General features: G+C 35.9%; 1 protein-coding gene across 2 annotated transcripts in view; it reads right to left on the reverse strand.

The window, feature by feature from the left end:
• FAM3C (family with sequence similarity 3 member C) overlaps positions 1-26,393 on the reverse strand; it is a 47,307-nt gene that overhangs the window by 17,433 nt on the left and 3,481 nt on the right. For both annotated transcript variants that reach the window (XM_030825870.1, XM_030825871.1), the window contains exons 2-5: positions 16,514-16,567; positions 12,469-12,573; positions 5,866-5,895; positions 5,030-5,153 (exon numbers count right to left, since the gene is read on the reverse strand). In XM_030825870.1, coding sequence (XP_030681730.1) covers positions 5,030-5,153; positions 5,866-5,895; positions 12,469-12,573; positions 16,514-16,526 — 272 coding nt within the window. In that variant the 5' untranslated portion in view covers positions 16,527-16,567. The remainder of the gene's footprint in view (positions 1-5,029; positions 5,154-5,865; positions 5,896-12,468; positions 12,574-16,513; positions 16,568-26,393) is intronic.

The raw sequence follows: 26,393 nt of genomic DNA on the forward strand, positions 1-26,393 counted from the left end.
TTAAAAAGTGGAAACAACACAAATGTCTACCAACTAATGAATGAGTAAACAAAATGTGGTATATCCATACAATGGAATATCGTTCAGACATAAAAGGAATGAAGTTCTGATACATGATACAACATGGAGGAAGCCTGAAAACATTACTGTAAGAAGCCAATCACAAAAGACCAAATATTATATACCACTTATATGAACTGTCCAAAATAGGCAAATCTATAAAGACAGAAAGGAAACTAATGGTTAACTTAGGGTTTTGGGGTGGGGAAGTGGGGCAGGACAAGAAAGGCATAGAAGGGTATTAGCCAAGGGGTACAGAGTTTCTTTTTGAGGAATAAAAATTTTCTAAAATTGACTGTGGCAGAGATTGCATATATCTGTGAATATAATAAAACACTGTATAATATAAATAAGTGAAATGGAAGGCATGTGAATTATATCTCAAAACTGTTTAAAAGTACTAGTTTGGAGCACATACATTTAAAAAGTTCTATGCTTTACTATTGGCTCAGCTGCACCAAAGAGAAGGAAGTTTCAAAATGTATTGTTCTGTTTCTTTCAGAAATACATTCAATAAGTAAACTCCATCATTAAGAAGTTACTGCTGTGATTAACGGGTTAAGTGCCAGAGTGACTTTTCCAAGTAAAGATCATCTAGGAGTATGATGTGGCATTTTACAGACTGAAATCTATCACAAAGCAAAGAAATAAAGGTAACAAAGAAGCACAATGACATAGGCTTCCCACAAGAGGGCAGCAGCTTATCAATTTTTAAAAACTGAAATTCAAACAAAATCTCTAACAAATAAAAAACCCACTGAGATTTAAAATGTATAAAGGTTATTCACACCCTTACTAACACAAGTTGAAACATTTTCTTTTATCCTTCATGAATATAAGGTACCCCTCCCCACACCTCTAGGCAAAATTCTAAAGGAAATGATTACATCATCTGTAGAAATATTCGGTATCTTCAAATATAGATTTGTTTCAAATAGCTACTCCATGTTCTAGTTATTAGTTATTATCTCTTAGATGGTTACTTTAAAGCAGGGCTTGGCAAACTATAGCTCACGAGCCAAATCCCGCCAACTGGTTTTTTGATTTAGTTTGTTTTACTACTCATGAGCTTAGAATAGTTTTTACATTTTTAAATGGTTACATTTTAAATGATTATGTAAGTACCTATATAATAACCTTGATTTTACCTCTTTGCCCTCATAGCCAAAAACATTGATCCCTTGTTAAAAAAAAAATCCCTCAAAATAATCTCATATTCTTGCAGCAAATAATACCATTAAAATAAAAAGTAATGAATTATTCCTAATATCAAATTCATACAAATTGAAATTAAATGAATATATGCTTTAAATGAAAATTATAACTGGAACATAAGTTAGTTCTATGGGTGCTCTAACGAGAAAGAAAAAACATGTAATCCCAGCACTTTGGGAGGTTGAGGTGGGAAGACTGCTTGAACCCAAGACTTCAAGACCACCTTGGGCAACACAATGGGACCCCATTTCCACAAAAACAGAAAAATTAGCTGCGTGTGGTGGTGGTATGCGCCTGTAGTCCCAGCTACTCAGGAGGTGGAGGTGGGAAGATTGCTTGAGTCCAGGCATTCAAAGTTGCAGTGACCTAAGATTGCATCACTGTACTCCAGCCTGGGCAACAGAATGAGACCCTGTCTCTAGGTAAAAAAAGAAAAGAAAAAAGAAAAAAAGTAAAGGAAAAAAAAAAAAAAGCTGCAATTACTGTTTTTCCTGAGACCTGAGGTTCATACCTGCGATTTTCTAACTAATGAGACATTCAAAACACTTCTTAATCTGCATAATATATTTTGACTTGATCTACTTATGACCACCATCCTAATCTAATTATCACCTGTCTGTATCAGTTTCTCAAACCCAGCCTCTCATTTGAAGAGCCTGATAATTCTTGTGGATGAGCTGACCTATGCACCGAAAGATGTTTAACATCATCTCTGGCTTCTACAAGGAGTACCTCCAAAGCTATGACAACCCAAAATTACAATGTCACCTGGAAAGCAAAACTGCCCCCATTGAGACACACTGATCCAAGAATAGTAGTCTCCAAAATGAGTTACATGTACTAAGAGCAGGTGCTCTGAAAAGATTAAATTTTCTGCTTATGTTATTTTTATTATCTACTTAAGTGAATGTATAAGCAATAAAGTCTGTTACCAATAGGGAGGCAGTATGAAAGAGCTGTGGCAGTAACTGGCAATGGCCTTCCAATTGTCCTCTCTATTCCACTTCCTTAATTATTTTACACAGCAGCCAGATAACTTTTTTCAATATAAATAAAACCACAACATGCCAGAATTTGAAATCCTTACACAAGTTCTCAATACACTCAGAAAAAAGTCTCAACCCTTTACCTGCATGGCCTACAAGTTCCTATGCAGCCTGGCCCTAATTCACTTCTCTCCAGAGCTACCCAATCTTAGGGCCTTCAAGCAGGCTTTTCCCTCCTGCTGGAAGACCAAGGATGGTCTTCCTTCCTATCCCTCAGATCTCAGAATACACACATCACTGTCTTAGAAACTGTTCCATAACCCTTGATCTAAAGTTGGACACCTCTTTCCATCCACTCTCGCCAGCACTCATCACACCCTGCTGCCCTGCAGGGCTGGTGTCACAATTTGTTTGTTTTTTGTTGGTGGTGGTTTTTTCTTTTTTTTTTTTTTTTGAGACAAAGTCTCACTCTGCCGCCCAGGCTGGAGTGCAGTGGCACGATCTTGGCTCACTGCAACCTCCATCTCCTGGGTTCAAGAGATTCTCGTGCCTCAGCCTCCCGAGTAGCTAGGATTACAGTCCCATGTGCCACCACGCCCAGCTAACTTTTGTATTTTAGTAGAGACAGGGTTTCACCATGTTGGCCAGGCTGGTCTCAAACTCCTGACCTCAGGTGATCCACCCGCTTTGGCCTCCCAAAGTGCTAGGATTACAGGCGTGAGCCACTGCGCCCAGCCTGGTGTCACAATTTATAAGTGCGTATTTTTTTTAAACATCTGTCACCCCTACTAAACTGTAAGTTCCATGACAGGAGGGATTATGCTCAAAAATACTTGCTGAACAGGTGAGTAAATGACTCGCAGAAAACTTAAGACTCTTTCTTTGGACTTTAACCTGAGGCTTGGGTATAAAATCCCACCAAATATTTAATCTCTCAGGGTAATGGCAGAATGGTTCCTGAAATAAGGATGGATAGGTGGCCTGCCTCATTTAATGGTTAAAGAAACTGAAACACAAATGCTACATGACACATCCACCATACTAGAAGCAAATTCTCTGGCTCAAAGCCCAGTATGTATTTTACCAAGCTCCACTGTCTATGCACTGTTCTCTTTTCAACCTTAGATCTTTAGCTGTTCAACATTAGGTTGAGGGATAGAGAATAGTTTCTAAGACAGTGATGTGTACTCTGGGAACCAAAGGACAAGAAGGAAGACAGCCCAGTGAAGAGTGAGGAAAGACTATCCTAGACAGAAGAGCATACTCTAAGGCCCCAAGATCAGGAAGATCTGGAGAGAAGTGAATAAGGGTCAGGACACATAGGAACTTGTAGGCCATGTGGGTAAACAGTTGAGCTTTTTTTCTGAGTGTGTTTTGTTGTTTATGGTTTTAATCTGTAAATAAAAAAACCTGCTAGTAAAAATAGTCTGATCTCTTCTTCTCTGAACTAAAATTCACATGCATCAAGGGGGCAGAATAGATGTCCAAGATCATCCATGGGTTAGGTATTCTAAAAGAACTTTGTTCCTGTTATTTAGAATCAAATTTGGGGTCTATTTAACCAAACAAGATAAAAAGTGGAAATGAGAATGTTTTCAAAAACCTACAAACTTCTAAAATGCTAGTGCCTTATTACATGTCAGTAAAACAGGACTGTTCTAATGAGAAATCAGAAGACAAATGGATTAACAATAAATCATCATTAGAATACGGGAAAATAAAGGAAATCAGTACAGACCTTAATGATCATCTAGCTCAAGCCCTTAATTTTACAAGTGTTGTCCCATGAAGCTCAATAAACTTCTTACAGCTAACTACCTGCAAAAGAGGCTAGGATAAAAATTTAAGAGCTTCAATATTAAAAAGAAGAGGCACATAAACAGCTAGGAAAAGCTGCCTAGGTCTCCTCTTTGCTGTAAAATTATCTCTTTATTCTATATAATTCGTGACAAATTTATTATTTTATATTAAGTTTAAATAAGCCCCCATGTCTAGTTTTCTAGGCAATAGCATATTAAAAGCAACCAACTAAAAGTAGGATTTGCAATTTCAGCAGCAGGAACTTGCAAGCAACAGTTGACACTGAGGTAGGATATCAAAAATCCTAAAAACCATCCTTTAGAAAGCATCTCAACAAAGGAAACCATTCAGCTCAGAGGCAAGCAGTTTGTGCTGCAATGGAACTGAGGTTATCACTGGATCATTTCACACTTCAACAAGCAGCACTCGAATATTTTAAATGAAAGACGTTGGTTCATAAGAGAACGCATTCATTGTCCAAGGCAATGTTGCAAATAGGATTTCTGCCATGATGAAAATGCTCTCTCTGCTGTTCCATTTGGTGACCATGAACCACATGTGGCGACTGAACACCTGAACTGCGGTGACGGATACCAAGGAACTGAATTTTTTAGTTAATTTAAGTGAATTAACTTTCTTCCTAATATTTAAGGATCAAAATTAAATAGTCACATGTGTTCTGTTGCTAGTAAATGGGACAGTGCAGATCTACAGAATTCACTCAGAGGAAATCTTTTATCTCTATAATGCCGAATAAGTGTTATGTTCTTAGTCACTCTCTAATATAAAATTTAAGAACTTTAAGGCCCCTTGAATTCATGAGAAAAAAAAAACTGCATAACAAAAATGGAAATCACTTTCCATTAATAAAGTATGCCAAACACATTTTCAAAATATCCATTAAACTCAGGTTCAATTGGCTGCAATTTAATAGCACACCTTATCGTCTCAAGTCAACAAAGACTTACACATTATCTTCCAGGCAGATTTTGGGTCCCACCACGTTGGCTGCTCCACTTGCCATTTTAAAAGCAAAATGCTTCTCAGGGCAAGCTTTTGAGATCCCACACTTATATCTGGGAGGCTTTGTGGCTTTGGGGGAGAAAACATGATGTCTTTTTTAGAAAACAAGTTAATAGACTTTACCTCACTTTATTTCAAATCTCAAACCACAAAGGGCATTAAGTAAAACATCAAGATACACATGTCTTAAAATACAAGCTAATTTTTTCCCCTGAGGGTTTCAAAGAACCTCAAAAAATTAAAAAAAAAAAAACAGCAACAAAAAAAACCACAAAAGACACCAGAACTTCCTAGGAAACAAACTAATAATGGACATAAATGGGTCAAGTAATATGATCTTCATTAGGGTAAATATAGTTTATCTAACTATGAGTTTATTTTTAAATTTCAGGATGTGGGAGGTTCTGAATGTTACTTTGCACTTCTAGTCCATATATGCACAAAAAATTATCACCTCCAGGATAATTAAAAAAGGCCTAATGTTCCATTGACTACATGCCCATGTACAGTATTGTTCTAACTAGGAATTCTCCTCTTAACTCCTTCTCACACCAATTTCTTGTACTTATAATAATGGAGCTAAAACCAAAATATCCATCATGAATAACTACCAAAAATATTTGGGCTGTCCAATCAAATAGCATCCTTTTATAACTTTAAAAAGCAATTTCTAAATCAGTTTTTCCTCATACTGAACTACTGACACTTTGAATATAAGCTCTCATATGCCTAAGATAAGGCAGAATAAATCATACATAAAATATTGAGATGAAATACTTACAACGTGCAGCTGTGTCCAATGCTGATCTTGCTGAAAAAAAAATTACTTTTGTCAGATGGAATGAGTCTATTGGCAAGTATCCACTTTTAAAATATATTTAGGTCCACAAAAATAAGTGTTCAAATAATGATTCAGTATACAATAAAACATGAATATCACTTAAGAAAAAGTGAGAAAGTAACTTCACACTGTACATTCATTATAAACTATTAAATAATTATGGAGGATAGTCTTTTACTACTGAGAAAACATTTCATTTTTCCCTTACCATTTTGTTTTGAATTTTAGTTACTACATATTTAAAATTCAATCAGGAAGTTACTCTACAAACTTACCTTTCAATGTTTATAAATATAAATTTGGTGAATATGATGGTGTTAAAAAGTTGTTGCTGCTGTATGGTGTTGTACAGATATGCAAAGAAAGCCCCAGAGAATATACATGAATCTATCTTGGTGGTGAGGTTAGGAGATTGCGAGGGCCAGGGAGGGGGATGAGGAAGGTCATTACTAAAAGATTTATAATTTATCAGTTCAAGGAATCCATGAGGTCAAATCTTAATTTGAATGTAGTAGTTCTCAACCTGACCGTCTATCATAATTATAGTTAGGGCTTTTTAAAAGCACTAACATCTGATCCCAGCCCAGGAGATTATAACTCAGATCATCAGAGTATTGTGGACAGCCATTTCCTGATTTGACTAATAAGTATGCAGTGTGATAAATGTTAACCAGCTGTCTTGCTATAAATAGTCACACAGTTTTTAGTTCTGTACTATTTTAGATAATTGTGAACTTCCTGTAGGTCCAATACTCAAACTGGTAAGCTGAAAGTTAAAAGATTGTATTGAAATGTTTAAAAAGAGGAAAATGACCAAGTAAATAAAAGCTCATCAACTCAACAGAACACTCAGTAGAATATTATGCACCATTAAAGCCATGAAGGTAATATAATAACACTGAAAAAGCTTAATGCCCAGAACATAGCAGAAAACAAACCTTATCAACACTTTACTGGGATATAATTTTGGGAAAATCAGTTTTTTAATCATCAGGATTTTAAGTAAATAACATCACCTCCATTTAATTTGTGTAAGAGTAAGGGGAGTAGATGCTTTAAGGTGAAGAAACTCCTATGAAAGACTTTTCTTTCCAGAAGAAAGCTCATTTTTATCCAATACACATCAAAATCAATAGCCCTGTACTAAGTCTACAATTCAGAAAACATTAGCACCTGGTGGCCAAACAGGTACATTAATTTTCGTAAACAGCTGTCCAAGTATAGAATACAGGTACAACGTACAAACACCAAAATCCCTCCTCTCCTACAACTATTTTTCCCTGAAACTACACTGATAGCTTCAATGCTTAATTTCTTTCTGCATATACATTTCAATTCAAGGAACAGTAATAAACATTTGTTATTGCATTTCATCAATGAATGTCCTTCAGTAAGTCGGGCTAATGAATCAGAACTATTTTGCACTTTAGTTTTTAATAATGTCTCAAGTAATTTATGTATATACTATATATCAATAGTTTAAATCTGAAAAGGTAAAAATAAATAAATTCAATAGAACATTAAGTACTTATGGCCAGGCGCAGTGGCTCATGCCTGTAATCCCAGCACTTTGAGAGGCTGAGGCGGGTGGATCATGAGGTCAGGAGATCGAGACCATCCTGGCTAACACTGTGAAACCCCATCTGTACTACAAATACAAAAAAAAAAAAATTAGCCGGGCGTGGTGGTGGGCACCTGTAGTTCCAGCTACCCAGGAGGCTGAGGCAGGAGAATGGCGTGAACCCCGGAGGTGGAACTTGCAGTGAGCCAAGATCGCGCCATTGCACTCCAGCCTGGGCAACACAGCAAGACTCCGTCTCAAAAAAAAAGAGAAAATAAAAAGAACATTAAGTACTTATTGCAGCAATATAGACAAAAATAATTTGGACTGTGTTCAGTTCATTTACTAGCTAAGTATTCATACTGAAAATAAACACTACATTAAGCCACAATGCTGAATAAGATTGGTGAATTGTATCCACGTTGATGTCCTGATTGTGACAGTGTATTACAGTTTTGTAAGATATTACCAATGGGAGAAACTGAGTAAACAGTATGCACCATCTCTCTGTATATTCAAATGGATTTGTAAAAAATAATATAATTATCTCAAAATAAAGTTTTATAAACAATTGTTTTTAAAAATTCATAATCGACATTGGTAATTTCAACTACTAATTGTAGGCAAAATTTTCATTCTTCCTTTCTAGAAATGTGTTTTATTTTTCTAAAATAATACTATATAATAAATATAAATCTACATAATTTATAGAAACTGTCAAGTTTAAAAAATGGAAAACTAATTACAAAAAGAACTGTATTTAATCTTATGGGTCCTTAAGATAGTGATTATAGCAAGAATCCTCCTACTGGATTAAATATGTTAACCTTTCATATACTAAGATGTTAAACAAATGACAAAGATAACCATATATCCATCTTCGTTAAGATAGTCTGAAATGAGAATTAAAATAAAACCACACAATTAAATTTTGGCCAATTCAATAGATTGGCAACCAGTAAGGTTACAAAGTACTACACTTCAGTTTTGACATCAAAATAACCATCTGCCCTAATAATGTCTAAATCAAATAGCTAAAATGCACACAAAAACACTTTGCAGGTTCTTAACATCAGGAAAAATCAAGAAATAAAAAGTAGGAGAATAAAGGAGCTCAACGTTTGTTCATAGCTGACTACCAGTGATATTCCAACTATACAGCTTTATGTGAATCCCACTTTGGAAATATTCTTCCTTTCCATGTAGAAATCCTAATTCTCTGTTACCTACATTTGTTTTTACTCAATCGGCATTTACTAATTGCAGCACCCAGTGCTAGATGCTGGGTGAAGCACCAAAATATCGCCTTTAAGACTCACTCTTGGGTGAAGGGAGACAGACACAGGAAAAAGAGGGAAAAAAGCAAAAAAATTATATAATGCAAGGCAGATTAAAATCAGTGCCAAATTGAAATATAAGTGCTATGCAATCAGAACAAATGTTCAGAAAAAGAAGCAATACATTCTTAAAGAGGGAGGTTCAAACACAATTTCTTCCAAAGAAGGGGAATGTATGCAAAGTTCTAAAAAATGAGAAAGATGTGCAGGGTGAGGAACCAGGACGAGCAAAGGTCAGGGTTGAAAGGACAGGAGGGGATTTGAAGCTGCAGACTGTGTGCAGACTGGCATAAGAGTGTGACCCATGCAGGAAGGAGGGGTGAAGAACAGCTGAGAAAGGCAGGCTGGGGGATCTGGATGCCACCCTAAGTAAGGAGTTTGTACTTTATCCTCTAGTAACTGGAAATACTAAAGATTGTTGAGTTTCAAGAAAATGGCTCTGAAAGTGGTGAGATAGGCAGATATCAGAGATGAGAAAAGAAAGGAACATCACTATGATGTTCATAAAAACTGTACAGACTAGAGATGAAGATCCAAACTAGGGCAAAGATGGGGGACAAAGGATGAGGACAGACATGACTGGTATCACTGGAGAAGAACCATCAGCTGCATGTGCACAGTGACTATACCACACTGTAGCTTCACCCAGCCTTCTCTTCAATCTTCTTTCTAAAAACAGTGGGTCTTTTCCCATGTAACTTCTACTTGTTCCAATGGTCCCACCGCCTCCCTTCTCCCAAACATCCTCCTTTCCCTGCTGGTTTAGTCTCTTCGCATTCATTTGTCCTTCACTTAACTTTCACCCAAGGCCTATAGACAAGTGAAAGCCTATTACTTTAAAAAAGAAAAATACGTGCAACTTGCTTTTGAGTCACAGTACACAGACCAGAACAAGTAAAGCAAAATCTCACTATACTTTGCAGTAACTACTTTTATGCTGGAACCTGGAGACTTCATTTTAGGATGTGTGCTGAAAAACAAACAAGTTTAGGAGGAACATAACCAGTTTATCAAGAGAAATGGCTGAAAGGGAGGATTCCGTTACTAGAAAAGATGAAAACTTGTAAAGGAAGGTCTGATGGAAAATGGCTACAGTTTAACTGAGGGATCACTGATGAAGAAGGGGGCTCTAGCAGGCAGAAACAAGATCAGTGAACTGAAATTACTTGGGAGTACAAAAGGCAGAATTCAGTGCAATAGAGGTTAAGTACCCCTTATTCAAAATGCTTAGGACCAGAAGTATTTTGGATGTGGGATTTTTTCAGATTTTAGAATATTTGCATTATACTTACCAGTTGAGCATCTCTAATCCGAAAATCTGAAATCTAAAAATGCTCCAAAGAGCATTTTCTTTTGAGCATCATGTCGATGTTCAAAAAGTTTCAGATTTTGGAGCATTTCAGATTTTGAATTTTCTGATTAGGGATGTTCAAACCGTACAATAAAGTACTTTCATGTAGTCACTGTAAGAAAAGTCACCCGAAAAGGTTTATGCCAAAACTGAAGTCTACGTATCAGAATTGTCCAAAGCCTTGATACCCAGTATGCAGTCCATGGACAGGGATCTCAACAGCACCTTGGAGCTGTCAAAAATGCAGAATCTCAGGCCCCACTCCAGACACTAACTCAGAAATTTACCAAGATTCTCTGGAGATTCTTTTGGCATTAAAGTTTGAGAAACACTGGAATAATAGTCTTGAGATTAAATGTGAAAGGGAGTGATATGGTTTGGCTGTGTCCCCACCAAATCTCATCTTGAAATGTAGTCCCATAATCCCTATGTGTCATGGGAGGGACCTGGTGGGAAGTAATTGAATCCTGGGGGCAATTACCTCCATGCTGTTCTTATGATAGTGAGCTCTCACAAGAGCTGATGGTTTTATAAGGGACTTCCCCTCGCTTCACTCTGCACTTCTCCTTTCTGCCACCAAGAATAACATGTTTGGTACCCTTCTGCCATGATTGTAGTTTCCTGAGGCCTCCTCAGCCCTGCAGAACTGTCAGACAATTAAACCTCTTTCTTTTATAAATTACCCAGTCTGGCGAATTTCTTCACGGCAGCATGAGAACCTAATATGGAAACTGAATTAAGTCTTGGGGATTTTTCTTTTCAAACATGAATTTATGGAAAGCAAAACTCAGTAGCCCAGAGATCTCAGTTCTTTCATTTGACTTCTGCCTACTAGATCAAAATATGGTTTCTAGGGTTTATAGTTATCACTTTTTATGCTTAATTATTTAATATTATAAACAACAATTTAGTCATAGCTTACTCAATGTAAGTACAAGGATCTATGAAGAATCTCATCGTTTCTCTAGCTTCAATAATAAAAGTGTACAAAAACAAAAACAATTTCCAGAAGAGATTCAGAATTATAGTTAGGTGCTGCCTAATGACGTTTCAGTCAACGACAGACCATATATAGAGTGGTAGTGCCATCAGATTATAGTACTATGTTTTTCTGTTAACTTTCCCAAGTTTAGATACATAAATACTTACCACTGTGTTCAACTGCCTACAGAATTCAGTACAGTAACATGCTGTACAGGTTTGTAGCCTAGGAGGAACAGGCTATACAATGTAGCCGAGGTGTGTGGTAGGCTATACCATCTAGATTTGTGTAAGTACACTCTATGATGTTCTCACAATGACAAAAATCACCTAATGACGCATTTTTCAGAATGTATGCCCATCATTAGGTGACACATGACTATGATCTCATATAGCGCCTTGGTTAAATAATTGTTTTCCACTTTAATATGTCAAAATTAAATTCTATTATTCAGTCTTATAATGGTATATTTATAGAAAAGAAATGAATACTTAGCAATTATTTGAGATTCAATAAGATATTCATATACAATCATCTATAATAGCACTATGTATAACTGGTTCATATGAAAACATTTCAAATGTTATTTTATGAATGTAAGGATTCTGTTAGAAAACTGGGTTAAGGTACCTTATAATGGTACATTTACAGTATGGCAACATTAAATTAGTGGGTTAGAAGAAAAACGCCACACAGGGAAAATAAGGGTAAGAAAGCACCATGGATTTCTTTCTTTTTTTTTTCAAGAGATGAGGTTTTACTCTGTCACCCAGGCTGCAGTGCAGTGTGACATGATCACAACTCACTGCAGCCTGGAACTCCTGGGCTCCAGTGATCCTCCCACCTCAGCCTCCCAAGTAGCTGGAATTACAGGTACAAGCCACCACAGCCAGCTGCAAGATGGATTTCTATGGCTGGTATCTAAAATGCATTACTGTGACTCCTAATCACATGGTTAACTCAGGGCTAGATTTGGCTTCAAGTTTTCTAGCAGCCGGAAAACAATTTAAGCCTGGAGGTATTTTATGTTTTAGAATGTGCACTTGGAATGCCATGATTAATGCCCCTAAAAATGTATAAAATAGACTCATTACATATGTTCAAAATGTTGAATAGAAAGAAGATTCATGTTTTATACTAAATTAATTCCAAGATATCTTATTACATACTGTAAAATATTCTAACAAATCACATTTATGGATATATAATAATTACATTTCCTTTTCTAGCACTGAGTGACTCAGTGCTGATAACTGATAAAACTAGGCCACATCAAAAATAAGATTTAAGAAAGGAAAAAAATAAAACTTACCAAATAGATTTCCTAAACTTGCATCCATTTTTATTTCAAATACTTGAGAAATAACATAAAATGTCAGTAAAAACACTGCCACAGCTACCACCAACTTTGCAGCACCTAAAAGGCAGAAGTATTTCAGCATAACTTTGTAAGCCCACAGAACTTTCATTTTGCATTTCTATGAAAAATGTATATAAATTTTTTAGGATTAATAAATTTCTACTTTGCATCTATTAGATTTTAATTTTACATGAGATACACAAAAATTATACAAACAATTCATCAAGATAAAGAATTTTCCTGATCAAAGAATTCTCAGATTATCTAGCTATCCAGACAAAGGACTGCTTGAACCATCTGCCTAGTTTTATATGCAAAAAAATTACCTATTACTTGCTGACAACAAAAAAGTGTCATGACTAATGGAACACCACCACCAAGTTTGTTGAATGGCAGATTCCTTATACTTCAAAAATAAAAGGAGCAATACTATATAGGATTTTTCAAAAACAGTGGACCTTCTGGGGATGCTAAGGCCACAATGTCCTTAGCATCCTAAGGACATGCTAAGCGAGGAATTCTCGAGTGACATGTTACAGATTTATTGTCCTGTCACTAACCAACATATCTCCTGGAGCTACATAAGCCCTCCTGGTGTGGCAATCAACAAAGCTTCCCCCTTCATACTTAATACCTTAGTACCTTAAGACAGGCCTTCTCCATTCCTACAGGATATAATTTGGTACCTATCACATATGCTTCATAACACAGTTACATGGAAAGCTCCAAGTGGGCAGACTCTTCAATGAACTGATGATGCTCAGAAAGCTACTGCTTCTCACAGCCTACTCACTTCTGTGTAGAAATACTCTACTGATGACTATGTGGGGAGCAGGGCAGGGAGTATGTAGAAAATCTCTGCATCTTCCTCTCAAATTAGCTGTGAACCTAAAACTGCTCTAAAAATAATAAAGTCTTAAAAAATCTGAAAGAAACATTATTAATGTAGAAATGAAAGAGCAATGAGGAAGTCTAACTATAATACTAATCAATCCCTGCCTCCCTTTTCCATTTCCTACCTTGTCCCCTCTAAAATCTGCTTCCTATTTTCAAGAGCAACTTACAAGTTGCCTACATTTTTAGTGCATAAGAGAGCAAAATTCTGTTAGGCTTTGAACTCTTCTCCCCAGGGATCTAGCAGAGTGCACTGTATACAGTAATACTATCAACAACTGTTTGCTAAGCAGGTAAATGGTAACAGGTGGCATAGTCCTTCTTGATCATTTAAGACTAAGACCAAGAGCTCGAAAATTACATGTCACATGATAGTCTTACCATCTTATTTTCTAGCAATCATAGGCACATGCAACCAGAGATAACTTTTCCTTGTCCCATAAAACAGTCACATGAAAACTTCATTGTTCAAAACTGAAAAATTAAAATATCAAGACGATAGCACGAACATTCTAAATTCTATACCAAGCTAAATGTAAGCCTACCTTTAAAAAAAGCTATATACAGCAGCATGGATGAAGCTGGAGGCCATTACACTAAGCAAACTAACACAGGAACAGAAAACCAAATAGTGCATGTTCTCATTCATAAGCAAAAGCTAAACACTGAGAAGGGAACATATAAACATAAAGAAGGGAAAAACAGACTCTGGGGCCTACTTGAGGGTGGAGGGTGGCAAGAGGATGAGGATCAAAACACTAACTATCAGGTACTGGGCTTACTACCTGGATGATGAAATAATCTGTACACCAAGCCCCTGTGACACTCAATTTATTTTACCTAGATAACAAACCTGTACATGTACCCTTGAGCCTAAAAGTTTTAAAAAAGCTATATACAAACATTTTATATATATATATATATATATATAATAGACACTCACATATACTGTTTACTTAGTGTCTTCTGTAGAACTAAATGCTTTATAAGTATAATCTTATTTGCATAGCTTTGCAAGGCATTATTTTCCTTTTACAAATAAGGAAAACAGGACTAAAATTTTACATCATTTGCCTAAGGTCACATAACTAGTCAGTGGCAACATTGAGTCTTAAACCAATACCTATTCACTTACACTGAACCATCAGAGGAACTAGGAGGAAAGAAAAGCTCTAAGGCAGACAAAAGTTAGAGGTGGAGAAACTAGCAGAGTCTCCATGGGGTTAGAGTTCTGCAGCTTCTGTTACAGAGATAGCCCCCAAAACTGGCCTGAGTCCAGAACCAGCATCCCATTCTGGACTTGATGGGGCCTAACAAACCAACCACAATTCCCATTCTTAGCTTTCCGTAAGATTCCCTCTTCCTCCTAGTCACAGACTGCACTAATCTCAGTGTGTTCCAGTTTTTCACAAGCCAAAAAGTACAAACTTCAGAATTTATGCCTCACTGTAAGAAGAATGGCTATGAGGATATTTCAAAGCAATCAGATTTTTTAAAAAAAATTAGAAGAGATTAATTAGTTAAAAGCAATAAATTAATAGCTAATTGTCCTTATTCATTCATTCAAGGCAGTTCCCTCAAGACCTATACTAGGAACAGTGCCAAACACAAAATAAGCACTCAGTGAATAATTACTCATCAATTAACCTGGGAATTGTCAGAACCAGAGAAATGGACTAAATGACAAAGTTGATTTCAAATAACATGAATTTAAAATTATGTGAGAAAGAGAAACTTACTTTATTTCAAATTGCCATGCTTAAATAATGTACTTTAAAAATCATCTGGAGACATGACATCATAAATAGTAAGTCCTGCTGTACTCAAAGAACATTCACACACACACACACACGCAACATAAAAAGACACTGCAACACATTTATTTAAACCACAAACAAGCTCTTCGTTTCTGAGAATATTTTTCTTGAACAATTGTACCGTTACTTTTTTAAAAAATGCTTTGTAATTTCACAAGATTCAGTTTTTCAAGTTTCTAGAAAAGCATTTGTAACAGCCCTCAGTTATCTTTGTTTAATAATCATGATGTTTAATCAATTGCGCCTGATTCTATACAATTATGACCACAGTATGAAGACTGGTTTGTTCATCCAGCTTGACTTAAGGCATTTCTAAGAGATGCTCCTTTAGGAAAATAATTGGTTTGCTGGTGAGATGACAGTTAAGAAAAAGACTAATTATCTTGATTTTGAGAAATTACAAGTTGCCTATGTTGGGCACACGCTTAGTAGAAATTTCCACGTAAAGAATGCATTTCTTCTAGGGCTTTGGTTGATGGGAAGGATGGGGAAAAACAGACTTATTTTTACTACATAGCAAGAGGTCATCAGCCCCTCCAGTTATTTATAAACGTGTCTTTTTAGAATATTTAAATATAACTACCTTAATATTATGAACATCTAGTGGTGTTTTTCAATTTTCTCAATATGCTGCTTAATAAACAGATTAAAGTTCTTATACATAATCTCACTTTTGCAGATTAAACTTGAACAAATACTGAGCAAAAACATGTATTTTATCCAATCCTTCACACACATCTTAAGTACATACATATGAGACATTTAAACTTTAAAACCTTACAACTCATTTTTCTCAAGAAGCTAGAACACAGCAAAAACAAAAATCAGCCTCCCTAGGTTGTCAAACCATTCTTTATATGGGCATTATATACAGTCTTCAGATTTCTTTTTTCAGATTTTAGAATATTTGCATCATACTTACCAGTTGAACTTCCCAAATCTGAAAATCTGAAACCCTAAATACTCAAATGAGCATTTCCTTTGAGCATCATGTGTTGCTGCTCATAAAGTTTTAGATTTTGGAGCATTTCAGATTTTCAGATTTAAGAAGCTCAACGTGTAATTTCAACAAAAGACTTGAACAAAAAAAAAAACGTATGTAATACTGACTAAATGTCCAATTTGTGATTTGCCAACTACCTAAAAATAAAGGGCTGAATAATTTAGTTTATTTCAGTTTAACTTTCTCAATATAGAGAAAGATTATTTAACCTCTCCTTTAGTCATTCTTTAACAAACAGGTTACACAAAAAGTACAACTACTTCTACTAAATTAAGTATCTTACCTGCTACCCTCATGTTTGGTTTTTCAGTCTATGGTGCTTTTCATTAATATGCTCCTAAAAAATCAAAACAAAAAGCAAGTATCATTAGCTCTAGAACAAACATTCCTCCTTAGATTGAGTTTGAAATGGGGCATATAAACTAGTAAATTTTATGACATTTCTAAGTATTATGCCAACATTGGCATTAAAAAAAAAAAATCTCATCACTGGGCCTGTCTTCCACTGGACCATAAGACCTCAAGGAGGGTCTGTCTTATCCTGCTGTGTCCTCAGCTCTCCAACTGAATGACCAAAGAGTGAAAGTGTGTTATCAAGCTTGTGAATAGAAGAGAATGCCTTCTTATTCTCATGGATTATGCATCTATAAGAAACTTTTGATATTTAGCTCCAAACCTTCAGTTTGCAGATGATGTCCAAAGAGGTTAAGCTGCTTATCTAGTTGTGGAACAAATTATTTGTAGACATGGGGCAAGAATTGAGGTCAGCTGGCTCACTCCAGTACATGATGCCACTTCATTTTTGATATGACATAATTCAAGTGCCACTACCATAAGCATTTACAGCAAGGGCTTCCGATTTCAATACCAGGGACCTCTTCATGTTTTTCGATTTAAGTTTGTAAAATAATACGTTAAGAAGTACAGAATTGCAATTTTAAATATCCCAGCAATTATCATGACTGACAGAGTAATGTTAATACATCAAATGGATTAACTATTCTCTGATATTACTGTAAGATCAACAAGAAACAGATGCTGGGAAAAAATCTGTATGTGCATGGGTGTTTTCATCTTAAGAAATAACTCAAAATAGGTGACACTTTGAAAAGAAAATGAAAAAATAAGTAAGTTTAATAAGAAAGCCACATTCAAGTTTAGCTGGAGAGCTTCCACAGTCAACTCAACCTATTGTAAAGGAATGGAATTCAAAAGGAAATTTTGATGGATGAATCACATTTGCCAGTAGTACATATCTCTCTATTTTAGATTGTATTTTGATATTTATGTTTCAATATTGTTGCCTGATCTAGTAATTCACAGAATGTGTCAAGAAAATAATAATAATGGCACATCCCTGAAGGACACTGAAAAGAAGTGAGACATGAACTTTTTTTATTCACTGGACTAGGCAGGTGGGCTTAAGGGGGTTCTGCGGGGTGGGGGAGTCTGGACAGCTCCCAAAAGTCCAATGCTCTTAGGCTAGCTCTCTTTCTTCTGCACAACATATCCTAAAGAAAAAAAGACACTTAAACTGAGTTGTGTGTTATTGATTTCCTTTGTTGATTATCTGAACAGCTTCCACGTAATAGAAAAAGTCAATGTTATATATCTATTTCAACTACTTAGCCACAGGCTAGGAAAATACTAAAAGGAAACAAGATACTGAAGTATCCACAAACCATCACATAAAAGCAGAAAAAAACCTCCGCTTTTTAAATGAAAACCCCAACTGGTTATAAATCCTCTGTTGGCTTCTGGCAAAATTGAACTCAGCTTTCACAACACATACATGCTTTTCCTGCTAGCTAATATTCCAAAATAACTTCACTCTTATCTGAGCGTGACCTAGGAAAATTTCTTTGATAGTGTGACAAGCAGTTACGCACCAGGTACTTGATGTTCTATTTCACTGTTTCCATGGCCTGCTCAGACCACACCTTGCAGTGGCTGCTGCATGTACCTGCCACCTGTTTGTATCTCCCAACAAGCCTGTTTCTAAACTTATCCCTAAGACCACAGTATAAGCAATGATGATTGTCTAGCTGAATACAACTGTTTTCCATTAAAAAGTCTCAGAGAATTCACATTTAGTAAAATTTCTAAATTAAAATCTCATCAAATTAAATCTCAGCCATAACATGCCTCAATTAATTTCCTTAAGAAGCAAATTAATGATTCAAGAATCTAAATCAGCATAGGAGTATTGAATATACTTGGGAGCAAATCCAGGAGCATCTATGTGTGATGATAATGTGCTAATTCTAAATCATTCCTATTTGTCTTCTTAGAGGGAGCATGTAAAAGCAAAGAAAATATTTACATACAATTATCTTATATGGGGGAGGGAAGCAAAAACTTAATGGAAACTTCAGGCTGAAAACCATCAACAATTAAACAAGGATTGAACAGGTCCAGAGAAAAGGAGCACAATAGTAAAGGGAGAAAAAGGCCTTTGCTAGAGATTCAGAACTCTAAACCTAGAAGCAACAGGTGAAAGGGCTTATATATAAGAATGTTCATTAAAAGGTAGAAATACAGATATTAGAGCCACTTACCAAAACCAGAAAATGAGTCATAGAAGGATATTTTTAGGATGGAAAAAAAAAACCCAAAACTCAACTTAGATAGTACATTTATACATTTGCTCCAAAACGTGTTACATAGGCCAAAATTTGTTTTAGTGTTTTTGATAAATATATGTCACTGAACCAAATCCAGTTGCTAATATGTAAGGTTCATAATCACCTGAGATTCAACAGCAAGGACAGCCACCACGATATTGCTGGGCAATGAAACACTGCAGCTGGAAAGAGCGCCTGAACTAGGGCCTCAGATGGGACGTACTAAACTTCTTTACATGGTTTACAATTTAAACATTCCTTTGGCCCCACTATCTACTCTGATCTAATTTAGTCAAGTTTTATTACTCTGGTAGAAATCAAGCTACTATGTGAATAAGGAGTCATTGTTCTAGAATCAATGAACTTCAAGAACAATAGAGTAAAATCGAAGGTCAAGTGATACTTCCATTATTTCCTTGGGAAGTGGACTAAATCACATAAACCACAGAAACATCATTCTATATTGATAAAATTGTCATGAAAAAAATTATTTACCAGGAGGGGGATTTCTTGCCAGTTAACATAAACCAAGTATGAATACATACTTATGTCAGTGCAATTCACACACATCCTTATTTTATGTAATCTTTCCACCAGCGTCTAGTTGCTGGGGGTATTAAAACAGCAGCATATATGAGATCAGGGGATTTCTCTAGGGTCACATGAAGGGTAAGTAAGAAGCTCACGCTACAAACAAATCCACTTCCTTTTCACTCCAGCTGTTCACTGACACAGTCTAATATAAGAGGCTTGTTGATAAAATGTCATGCCAATCAACTTGGCTTTTGCAAACTGCTTTGGGAATTGCTGCAAACTACCCACTCCAGCAATTTAACAGTATGCCAAAATGACTAAGCTTGTGCATTGGAACCCCTCCTTGAAATAGAAATGATACAAGAAAATTAAACGTACAAATACACCCTTTGACGTACCTACTTAATATTAACAAACAGCACTTAATTAAACCAGAGGAAAATACTACAAGTTATCCTCTACATATAGAGAAACTATCATTCAATTCAATCCTACTTCAACTCAGTGCTGGACAAATGACAATTTTAACCGAACCAACTTAGAAAGTTCCCATGATTCTAATAATAAGGGATTCTAATAAGTAAGGGAGAATTCACCTTCTTTGCCTATCTTTAAACTGAGACAACGCCTTCAGACTCAGACCAGACTATACCATTCATTCTCCTGGACTGTCAGAGCTTGCCAACTTGTCAGATCTTGGACTTCTCAGCATTCATAACCTCATGAGCCAATCCCTTATAATAAACATACATATACACACACAAACACGCACATATAAATCATATACCTATATATAAATGAAGCTATCTCCATATGCATTATAAGGAATATATGTCTATATATCTAGAGCTATATGTATACACACACACACACACACACACACACACACACATATATATATATAATTGGCTCTGTTTTTCTATAGAACTCAGACTAATACAGACCCCCTCAAGAACAGAATGTAAAAAATTAAATTTTTATCCCCAGAGCATTTAAAGTAAAAGAGAAAAATGAGATAATACTAAAATCAAAAGAATGCTACAACTCAAAGAGTCACTAGGGTAGGTTACTCTGATGTTGCATTTACAAACAAAAGCATAGTATTTTTTTAAAAATACCGTGTTTGCTATAAATAACTACTTTTATGTGAGTAAAACAGGGCAACTGTTGGCAAACTCTTTCTGTAAAAGGGCCAGATGGTAAATATTTTTAGGCTTTATGGACCATATAATCTCCATTGCAATTACGCCACTCTGCAGTTGTAGCTAGAGAGCAACCATAGCCAACATGTGAACGAATGGGTCTAATTATATTCTAATAAAGCTTTCTTTATGGACACTGAAATTTACATTTCATAAAATGTTCATGTGTCACAAAATTATTCTTCTTTTGATTTTTTTTTCAAACCACTTAAAAATGTGAAAACCAGTTTTGGCTTGTGGGCCATATAGGCCTAGGGGTTGTACTTTGTCAACCCCTAATAAAAAGAAATAAAAATATAAAATTTAAAAATAAAGGAATAAACATCTTTCCCAACCAGGCTCTAATAGTCCAACTTTTTTTGCTGGGCTACGTGCAGGACATACAACTTCCACGTGGCTTCGACAGGTCCTCTTAGAAGTACTACTACAGATGCAGGACAGATGAAACAATCCTAATTTCTGTGCTCCATACGTGTTCTTCAAACATTTTCATAATCTGATCTCCACAGAAAGAAGCACAATTCCATGAGAAACAACAGAATGGATCCTCTTCAAAAGGAAGAATAAAGTCCTTCCCTTCCTGTAGATGAAGCTATCCATCTATAGCAAAGGTGGAAACAAATCTAGATGCTGTTATGTTTCCAAACCAATCCCAGGAAATATAAAGAAACCAATAAAAATTAATCTCACTATATTACACTTCAGTAACTATAAAAATTATGTTCTTGGGAAAAAACTTACATTACTATTTCCTTTATGTGAGTGTTTATATGGGATTATTTTTGTGATAGGCTTAAAAAAAGAGTGAAGTAAACATGCATCTAATGCTTAACAAACTTCTAAAATTCCGAATATTTAGCTTTAAAAAACCTTGCCTTTAATAACAAGTTATTACTATTGCACATACAGACTGCTGTCAAGTACCCTGTCTCCCTTGAATGCAACTATACACACATCTTTGCAAAGCTGGCTACATTTTTGAAATAACAAAATGGAAAGGAATAAGATGACTGCATTCATTTGAAAAAATATTAACATTTAAAAACTGAGTAGGATATCTGAGCTGCTATCATTGTGTTAGAAATATTGTAAATTTAACAAAATTTGGTGTTTTTAACACTAAAGGCTTGAAAGAAAAATCTAGTTACTAACTTGAGAAAGTATTTAATACTAGCAGGATACCAAATCCTAGAAGATACACTCTTAAAAGAAACCACCATTTTAACACACACACACTCACACACTCCTGTTATACAGATTTGGAGGTGGGTATGACTTGATCACGAATAAAGGGAGATTTTTACATGATTACCAGCAACTAGAAAAGTATCCCAGATTTTTAAAGAATCCAGCTAAACTCACATTTTGAAAAGGGAAAAAAAGGAACAAAAACAAAATTGGGGGTGCGGGGAGAGGTGATCCATATGAATTCTATAATACTAAGAATGACCAATTTTTCAAAAGATCACCAATGATTATGATGTAAATGTATCCACTCCTTCTGCAGTGCCCCCCCATAAAGCAATAGACCAAAACCTTATAAACAATGGGTCAAGTGAACCAATAAGTGTTTTAAAATAAATGTTTAATGTTCTATTGAAAATCTTGGGAAAAGAATATAGATGATCTATGCCTGGATTTTTGACAGTTTTCTGAATCAACATCATCTGGCTTTTCTTATTTTCTTAAGTAGCATCATATTGAAATTACATTTAAAAGAGAACATCTAAACATGGCTAAGAAACAGAAATAGAATTAGAAGTATACTATGGAAAAGCACAAATGAGCGAAAAAGTGTTTTTAAATTTCCCCTAGAATGTTAACCAATGCCAGATATGAAGCAAATTGGGATTATACTAGGCAAGTTTAGCTTTCCTCCACAATCCACCATAAACTGCTCTACCTTGCTTTTCATTTGGCGCTCCTGACAGTGAATGGAGAAAAACACTTCAGAAAACTTCTATCTACAGCAATTTAGATAAAACTCCATTCTTCTAAGAATGAAATTGGTAAAATATAATACCTGTTTCTCCCTCCACTTAAAAACAGGTTAGCAAAAGTGCTCAGCTGAATCATGAAAGTGCCCCATCTAGGCCAACTTTTACCCAAAGACTTAGTGTAGGGAGAGGCAGCCAAGCCTGACAGACCATACATACTACATCCTGAGAACATAAGTATTCCAATATGATTCATCTCAATGTTAAGAATTCATAGTACAACCCCTTCAATCAATGTGAATTAGCTAAAGAGACCTACAGTTATTCTTTCCTTTTCATAAATCTGGTATTTAGTGGATCAACAAGTATTTAACCATGTCTTCCAAAAACACTTCAAGGAGCTAAAAACTAAATGGATGTGTTCTTCTGCTCCTCTATACCCAAATATAACATGGGTAGGCAACTTTTTCCTAACAAAGATATTTTGTTTTCCAAGCTAATACTACTGAAGGAAGCACCTTAAGCAGGTGGGGTTGCTCTTCACTGAATTCTCATTAATGGGGAAAGATTTGTTCTAACCTACAGATACGCCCTCATTCAGTACCCAATATGCCACTACAGCATTTCTGAGTTGGCAGCCGAAGTTCAGGTTTACACTGACACAGATTTGGTGTTTACCCCAAATATTGCCACTACATCCTACCACTACTCAGTACAAGACGCTACGTGGCTGGTATATATGTGTATAATCACCTAGCTGGCATTAATGAAGGCTGTGGACTCTCTAACAGGAAAGTGGCAAAAAAAAAAAAAAAAGGGTAGACATCAAATGATTATGCCACACCTTACTATTTCAGTGGACTATAATTACAAAACAGAAATCACTGAAATACAAGGAGGATAGAAATCAGACTTCTGAACTGAGCCAGCAACATCTAAATGACTGGAAATGAGTAGGATGAAATTAATATGGGGCCAAACTGGAGTCTATTACACCCCCATATACACCTAAGTTGCATTGTAAAACAAGGTCATCAGTACAATTTTCATTACAAATAGATGTCAACTAAGGATACCTTATATAAACTCCTCATTGCAATCAAATAATTTACATGGTAAAAGATCTGAAGAATTGTTGCTTTATAATTTTTTAAAATCTCATATCCACTATGCTTCATAATAACCTGTTAAGATAATAAGAGGAACCTCTGGTTGCCAGGCACTTAATACCTTATTGATTTTAACTAAACTCATTTTGCATTTTGCTTCCCTCATTTTAACTAAACTCAGGATAAGGCTTACAACCACATTTTTATTTCTTAGTAGTGAAACCACCACTGCAAAATTATAACTGAAATAGTGAAAAAGATCTGACCTAACCAACTCCATCTTGCTTCTAACCTCCAAGTTGCCCTTGTTCATTCCTGGGCATAGGCCATAACTTTGGGAGGAACTTAGTTTATAGTTTTAAACAAAGATGGTAACAGCCCTTTCCCAAAACAAACCTCCTTCTTGCCTGGGGACTAGACTGCCTTTGCAGGACTAACAAATTAGCCACAAGATTAGAAATCAGGGCTTAGGAGTCATGCAGCTGAAAGCTACCAGATTCTGACCCTTACCATCTATGGCATCACAGATTCAATGAAACATCATATGTTCTTTGAACCTCTTACTCCAGGGTTACCTATAGCATGCACACCAGAATTACTAGTGTGTTTTTTTAAATGCAAACTCCTGAGCCAACTGCAGACCTGGAGAATCAGAATCCCTAGGAGTGGAATTAAAACTCTTGTATGTTTAACAAGCTCCCCAGATGACTGTCATTCGTACTCAGATCTGAGAGCTTCAGATCTACAGCACACCAATCCAAACACACAGGGAAGGCTGTGGGGGGGAGGGGAAGGTAAGGCAGATCTAAACCAAAAAAGTTCAAAAGTAAAATTCACATGACAAGATTTTTCATTCTTTCTGGAACAGTCAACCTGCCTCCAGAACAGGTCTTCAGTTTTGGTGGGCAACAGATAAATCTGGAGAAAATGTGGTGAGGAATAAATAATAAAGAACTCCTGTTTGCAGTGGTTAAACCAGAGTACTAGATTTAATATTATTCAAACGTCTTCTTGCAGTTTTTATTATCTACCAAAGCAGAATTTTGCTTAAAAAGTTATAATCCACTTAACGAAATGAAATGGTGATTGGATTTCTGCAACCAAGACCACAAACACACCCAAAACAGAAAATAAGACAGAACTCTACAAAATGACATCCAGTTTTGCCTGCTCTGAGTTCTACAGTTGTTTAAACATTTGTGATCTAAGCTACCTTAATCCTACAGTACACCATCCAGGGAGAGATAGATAGATGAATGAATGGATGGACAGAAAGAAATCGCTATTCTTAGAAACAATGACAACAATAAAGTGAAATATATTAACTATTGGAGGTTGAACATAAATGGGGTAATGAAGTGTCCCACTCATAAACTGCTAAAATGAGATTAGAGAAAGGTACACATTTACATACAGTAGAACTGCTATCTTCATCTCATGTAACTATCTCACATTGTACTAGATGAGAAGTTATAGGTTCCTGTTCTACATGTTTAAGAATTCCCTTAGGTATCCACTCTACTTATGCTGTTTTGAAGTAGTCTGCAGAATTTAAGTGCACCAGGGTAGGCATAATTCCATCAGTCACACCCTCCAAATGAAGAAATGGAGAAACAGAATGGTTCCATCGCCCAAGGGTCCTGGATGAAATGCAGTATTGGCACACCATTTGTACCAAAAAAACTGAATGAGAATTAGCACTGCTGAAGTAAATTAAAACGGAAACCAGGCCTGAAGAATCCCTGAGCAGACAAAACCAATTAGACCTCATAAGTGACATCAATCTTACTTGATTTGCAAACATAAGCAAAATTTGAAGTTACTTCTTATAAATGCCTATGCTAAAGAAAAAGAGAACTTAAGCTTAATCAATCAGAAACATCCAACAAACTTCTAATTACACATCTAGGGGACTTTCCAACATGACAGACCAAATAAAACAACTGTATAACTGTAGCCAATCAAATATTTTCTTTGCTTTACATCCGTGACCCTCCTATAAAAGCCTCCCTCCTGGATTCCCCTGGTGGAACTCCCAGATCTGGTTTGGAGCTGCTCAATTCATGAATTGTTTGTTCAAATAAACTCTAAACATGCTTCTATTGTAAAATTTTGTGAAAACGTATTGTATTAGTCTGTTTTTGCACTGCTATAAAGAAATACCCGAGACTGGGTAATTAATAAAGGAAAGAAGTTTAACTGACTCACAGTTCCACATGGCTGGGGAGGTCTCAGGAAATTTACAATCATGGAGGAAGGCTAAGGGGAAGCCAAACACCTTTTTCACAAGGCAGCAGGAGAGAGAAGAGCGAGAGCGCAGGAAAAACTTCAATTTGTAAAACCATCAGATCTCGTTAAGAACTCACTATCACGAGAACAACATGAGGGAAGCCGCCCTCATGATGCAATCACTTCCCTCCCTCGACACACAGGGCTTACAATTTGAGATGAGATTTGAGTGGGGACACAGAACCAAACCACACCACGTTATCAACTGAACCAACTTAAAAATCCATTTTTGTTGACCTTGTGTCCTTCAAAACTCATTTAATAATCACTTAACTGCAGGTAATGAATGGTATGTTAGGTAGCACACCTGACACCATAACACTGCTTTAGCAAGCCTTGTAGAGATTATGACGAAAATCAATTTAGAGATGTTCATATAACTTTCTGAATAGCACACAAAAATTAAACAAATGAATAAACAAAATGCAGTACATATCAATGAAATGATATATATGTAATGTGGTGTAT

Source organism: Nomascus leucogenys, chromosome 13 (genome assembly GCF_006542625.1).
Source record: "Nomascus leucogenys isolate Asia chromosome 13, Asia_NLE_v1, whole genome shotgun sequence".
Lineage (NCBI taxonomy): Eukaryota > Metazoa > Chordata > Mammalia > Primates > Hylobatidae > Nomascus > Nomascus leucogenys.